The 6,000-nt window shown below is 37.8% G+C and overlaps 1 protein-coding gene across 1 annotated transcript; it reads left to right on the top strand.

Moving 5' to 3' along the window:
* On the top strand, window positions 2,181-5,398 carry LOC109223480 (probable protein kinase At2g41970). Its single transcript, XM_019387810.1, has 7 exons — window positions 2,181-2,439; window positions 2,590-2,840; window positions 3,395-3,645; window positions 3,750-3,876; window positions 3,995-4,401; window positions 4,490-4,576; window positions 4,667-5,398. Exons 2-7 carry the CDS (start codon window positions 2,729-2,731, stop codon window positions 4,790-4,792), a joined length of 1,110 nt encoding a protein of 369 aa, XP_019243355.1. The 5' UTR covers window positions 2,181-2,439; window positions 2,590-2,728; the 3' UTR covers window positions 4,793-5,398.

Below are 6,000 nucleotides of genomic sequence, written 5' to 3'. Positions count from 1 at the left end.
TCCCGCAGTAGTTCGGATTCGCCCTGCGCAATTCTTAATATGTCCGCCTTTCTGGTTTGAACCTTCCTTGCTCCGGCATAAGCCTTAATGAATGAGTCTACAAGCATCTTAAAAGAGTCAATTAAATGCTTAGGTAAGAAAGAATACCATGTCAGGGCCCCCTTTGTGAGGGTTTCACCAAATTTCTTCAACAAGACCGACCCGATTTCATGTTGAGCCAAATAATTTCCTTTCACAACCGTGGTGTAGGTTATGATGTGCACCTGCGGATCTGAAGTCCCATCGTATTTTGGTATATCCGACATCTTGAACCTCTTCGAAATTAGTTCTGGTGTTGCGCTCGGCTTAAACGAAAACTCTGAGTATTTTTTCGAATCTGGACCCTTTAGCACCGGTAGTGCGCCCGGAATCTGATCCATCCCAGCGTGAAACTCCTTCGCATTCTGATTCATTCGTTCATTCATCTCCCTCATAAACCTTATGAGCTCGATTTTTAAGGGATCATTTCCATTGTTATTATCCCCCCGGCTTTGTTGAACCCGGCTTCACCCCTTGGGGTATTGTTATCGACTCTCTGAGCCGTTTGTTTGTAGGAACACTGGAAGGAATTGGGCCCCTACCGTTTGCGTTGTTGGAGGCGCCTAACAATGCTTGTTTTAACTTTGTCATCGTCTGATCCTGTCTTGAGAGTTGATTCATGATCGCTTTCTGTTGTTCTCTCAGGAGTTTAACCGTTTCTATGACATGTTCCTCCTATGCATCATCGGGAGCAGATTCCCGCACATGTCGAGGGTACTGACCTTCTGGAACCGGGGTCGTCTCATTCCCTTCGTTAAGAGTCTCATTGATTGAGTCATCATGTTGGGACAACTCTTCACGTGCCTCAACGTTGTGTGTGTTGTTGACATCATTAGCTACCATATTTGATTTTTACTAAGGAAAAAATCAAAACTAGTTAGTAATAAACAAATGAATAAAAGCAATTGTGCAGCTTCTATGCCCCATGGTGGGAGCCAAACTATTTACCCATAAAATTGTACAAGTAAATTTGTTACTTGGTTTTTATACAAGCGAACTGATATTGATCCAAAAAATGATAAAGAGGGATTAAAATTAAGATTTAATGATTGAAAGCAAAAAAGACAACAAGCCTGACTCCGATCTCAGCGTCACCGAGAGCAGGAGTGAAAAGATTGACCAAATGAAAGAAAGTTGTGAATTTGAGAGAAAGATAGTAAAAATTAGCTTTTTTGTATAGAATGCTTCATGTCCCTACAATGGCTGGTGACTCTGCTATTTATAGCTCTACCTAGGGAAACAAGATCTTAGGATCAAGCTTCTCTTAAGTGATAATAAAAAGGTCATTGATGAACATGTAACGGCATACCTTGAATGCAAATATTCTCTGCAACGGTCGCTCATTTAATGTCGGTAAATATTCCCTCATTGAATGTTAGCCAATGGCAGACCTTTGAACTTCTACCGTCAACTACATTTCCCTCGGAATTAGCCCGGTACCGGCCACACTCGTTGTATTGGTTGTTTCCCGACTTGTCCTTTGCCTACCTTCGGTTCCACGTGTCATGTTGCCATTCAGCCATCTGTTATCAACCAATTTTACGCCGTACAATACGTTCGGTTAACAAAGGAGAAGCTCCAAACACAAATTTAGACTCGTATAATTCATCACATAAAAGTGTTGATCAAATTGGAGGAAATAACTCTCGGCCATCGTTTTGTAATTATTTACCTTTTTGTTTAGAGTTTTACTTGGACGATTTTGAATATGTTTTAGTTAATATTTTATTTACCAACTTCTCAGTTGAAAAAACATTAAAATCCTAAATTATTAATTAAACACATCCTAGAACATTGACAACTCACGAAGTACTCCAGATTATTCGTTCATACATTACAATTATCAGTGGACCTAACATGAAAAGTTATTTTAGTATACATATGCAACTTTTGTTGGTAGGTTGGGAAATGCAAAAAGAACTCTTAAAAGATCAATTAAAAATAACCTTGCTTACCAAGTTCCAAGTAACAATCCACCGAATGTTAAGCAAGAATATATATATATATATATAATATTTTATTATGGAATTAATCAATTGATCAATAACAAGATTTTTTTCTCTAATTTAATAACAAGATGGAACAATGATGAAAAGGGAGAAGTGCTGCATGATAATTGATCACGTCGGACGTGCAAAGTTAAGGGAGGCACGTTGTACGTAGAATTGAAGTGATGTGTTAGTTTTAGCGGTTAAAAGAGTCCATGCGACTTTCTCGTTGAACAGACAAACTCTCTTTCCTTTTGGCTTTTGCTGAGAGACAAAATTAAAGAAGAAAAACAAAATCCATGAAGGCTTGTCTATCTTTTTCCAGATTCATTTTTTGATTAATTTTATATATTGGTATTTTTCAAGATTTTCGGTACGTTACAATTTCATACTCTTCAATTTCTTTTATGGACATTATTGTTAAGTTTCCATATGTTGTTTTATTAGACAAATTCACACTTTATTATTCTTAATTTGTGGGAAATGCCATCTAATCATCGTATGTTTTCTGGAAATCTTCTAGGAATTTGATGTGATATACATTCAAAATTCTTCAAGGGAGAATAATTGGAGTTTATGTGGAATATTGACAAAAAGCAGCAGCAATATATTGAAGGAGAGTTTTTGTGGTAATTAATTTCTTATATAGTTGAAGAACAACAATGATGTGCTGTGGAGGTGCGGAAGAAGACAGTTATAGCGGCGGTCCGCCGGCTAATCAAAATACTGCCCCTCCGAGAGCCGGCAATCCCTATGGCGGCGGTGCTGGTGGTGGTATGCTCCTATATACTCTATTTTCTTCAATTTTCAACAACAACAACAATAACGAACTCAGTATATTCCCATAAATGGGGTCTGGGGAGGATAGTGTGTACGCAGACCTTACCTCTATCTTATAAAGATAGGAGGCTATTTTTGATAGATCCTCGGCTCAGGAAACAGTGGAGATAAGGCAACAAGTAGCAAACAATAGTAACAACAATACTATTTTCTTCAATTTTCATGCCTTCAATTTGTTTTCTCTTTATTGAGATTTGAACCTATGACCTAAAGTAACTTTTAACATTTTTACCACTACACTAGAATTTTCCCGTATGTCAAGAAGATTCAATAGTTTATATATAATAAAAATATTTTAGTCCTATTTGCAAAGTACAATTAATTTTACCATGAATGGATTCAATGAACTTCTTCCCTCCACCTAGTTCCGCCCCTGAGTTCAATTAGATGAATTTGTCAAGTCAAGAAAAATGTACTCGTTATCGCTCGAGAGCCAAAATGAACATGCCTACATGTATTAGTGAAAGCTTGTTTGTTTGAAAATGCAGCTAGTGAAAGAGGAGAGCCAAGGAGTGCTGCTAGGAATGGAGCTCCTCAGAAAGTTCTACCGATTGAGGTACCAGAAATGTCGTTGGATGAGCTAAATAGACTTACTGGTAACTTTGGACAGAAAGCTTTGGTTGGAGAGGGATCTTATGGCCGCGTTTTTGGTGCTAAATTAAGCAATGGTCAACAAGCAGCAATTAAGAAATTGGATACTAGTTCTTCACCAGAACCAGATTCTGACTTTGCATCCCAGGTCTTGAGTCCTTGATATTTTCTTACTTTTTCGTATAACTAGTAAGTAGTAACAGAACATTCTCTCAAATTTGTTTCCTTTTTGTTTCCTTTTTGTTTATGCAGTTATCAATAGTTTCAAGACTTAAACATGATCATTTTGTTACTCTGATGGGGTATTGCCTGGCAGCAAATAATCGAATCTTGGTTTATGAGTTCGCAACCATGGGTTCGTTGCATGATGTGTTACATGGTATGTTGATAATTGTATCATGAATGGACTTCCCAATGATTCTTGGTTTGGTCAATATGAATTCATTCTTGAATCATCTAGTGTAGGCATCATAAGTGATTCTTGGATATTGTTGTAGGTAGAAAAGGAGTACAAGGTGCTGAGCCTGGACCAGTTCTTACTTGGAATCAGAGAGTTAAAGTTGCTTATGGTGCAGCTAGAGGCCTCGAATATCTACACGAAAAAGTTCAACCGCCAATTATTCATCGCGATGTCAGATCTAGCAACGTGTTACTCTTTGATGATTTTACAGCAAAGATTGCTGATTTCAACTTGACAAACCAGTCTTCGGACACAGCAGCTCGTCTGCATTCCACTAGAGTTCTCGGGACATTTGGCTACCATGCTCCAGAGTATGCCATGACAGGACAGATAACACAGAAAAGCGATGTTTATAGTTTTGGAGTTGTACTTTTAGAGCTATTGACAGGAAGGAAGCCAGTAGATCATACAATGCCCAAAGGCCAACAGAGTCTTGTTACATGGGTAGGGTTCTTATCCTTCCGAATTGTTGTTTAGCTTTCTTTATGCCTCGATAATAAATACCGGTTCATCCTCAAATCTTGTAATGCAGGCAACTCCGCGATTAAGTGAAGACAAAGTGAAGCAGTGTGTTGATCCCAAGCTAAACAATGAGTACCCTCCAAAGGCAATTGCTAAGGTTTTCTTTCTCGTCTTTGATAATCATGTTTTGAACAAATTCTTGTCAACAATTTATACATCATGTAAGCATTATTCGGTTTATTCTCAGATGGCAGCTGTTGCAGCACTTTGTGTTCAATACGAGGCAGATTTCCGGCCAAACATGACAATTGTGGTTAAGGCACTGCAACCACTTCTCAATGCAAAACCAGCAGGATCAGAGCCTCAAGCATAAGACATTCTTGATTGAAACAAGCATGCCTAATTCTTAGAATCAACAAGTTTTTGATCCATTTCATGGTTTCGTTGCCAATCCTGAAAGGAGGAACTCTTGAGTTATTGTCATAGTAGTAGCAGATAAATGTTAATTTTGATGATGATCTAGTCTGTTTCTACAATTAGAAGCTAAGGACCTTTGGGATTTTGCCTTTAAACAAGAAATGTCTTAACTAGGTTCTTTTTGAAATGATGCTGGGATACCAGCTTCGTGTTTGTTTTTTCCTTTTTTTCTTCTTCTTCTTCTTTACTTTGAGACCAAATTCCAATCTGTATCAAGTTTTATAGTCTTGTCAAGCAAATTTCATCAACATATAAAGTTTCTAGCTTGGAAGGAGAATCAATTGAATCCGCACAAAGCATCCCGCGTTCATGCTGGATCCAGGGAAAGGCCACACTCCAAGGAGGTGTAATGAAGGCAGCCTACCCTGATGCAAAGCATCAATGGCCGATTCCACAGCTCGAACTAGTAATAAGCCGTGATAAATATCCCATGCAGCTTGCAATCCACTAGATCTTCGCAGCAAAATACCGTTCAAGATTATGTATTATTTCTTATTTGCTAAGCGCTCTGAATGTTTGACTAATTACTAAAGTAAATGATCAGCTATTAACACTAGCATCGCATTTCGGTCAAAGTCAAAGGGTAGAAATTCTTCTGCCAGCACTAGCGGGAGATAGGGTGGCAGAAGGGATTCATCTGAAAACCCTTCATTGCATATGTCGAAGAGACAATTAAATAAATAAAAAAGTGTTGTTATTCACTTGTCTCTATAATAATATTATAATCCATATTAATAATACGAAAGAGGGCCTAAACTACCCCTATGGTTTGCTAAATAGTTTACAAATACCCTTCGCCCATCAATCCATCCGAAAAAGCACATGATATTAATTCTATTAACAAAAATACCCTCGCATCTAATGGCAGAATTGGTGGGTCTTTCATTAAATGACGTGGCAACTTTTAACTGGGTCACGTAGAATTATTGACCAAAAATTAATATGGGTCTTTTTTACCCATTTACCTGGTCCGGCCCTATGGCATAAAGTAATAATAACCTAGGTTAATGTAACCTTTTTTACCCGAAAAACAAATTATAGAAACATCAAATTTCATTACATTATTACTCTCAACTTTCCTAAAATTCTCGCCCATTTTATCAT

This window comes from Nicotiana attenuata, chromosome 3, assembly GCF_001879085.1.
Source record: "Nicotiana attenuata strain UT chromosome 3, NIATTr2, whole genome shotgun sequence".
Taxonomy (NCBI): domain Eukaryota; kingdom Viridiplantae; phylum Streptophyta; class Magnoliopsida; order Solanales; family Solanaceae; genus Nicotiana; species Nicotiana attenuata.
The sequence above is the reverse complement of the archived record's forward strand: the minus strand, read 5'-3'. Positions and strand labels throughout refer to the sequence as shown.

Coding starts and splice junctions, on each gene's coding strand:
- LOC109223480 (XM_019387810.1), top strand. CDS start 2,729: ATGATGTGCTGTGGAGGTGCGGAAGAAGACAGTTATAGCGGCGGTCCG. Junction 3,646..3,749: donor ATTCTGACTTTGCATCCCAG/GTCTTGAGTCCT, acceptor TTGTTTATGCAG/TTATCAATAGTTTCAAGACT. Junction 3,877..3,994: donor GTTGCATGATGTGTTACATG/GTATGTTGATAA, acceptor ATATTGTTGTAG/GTAGAAAAGGAGTACAAGGT.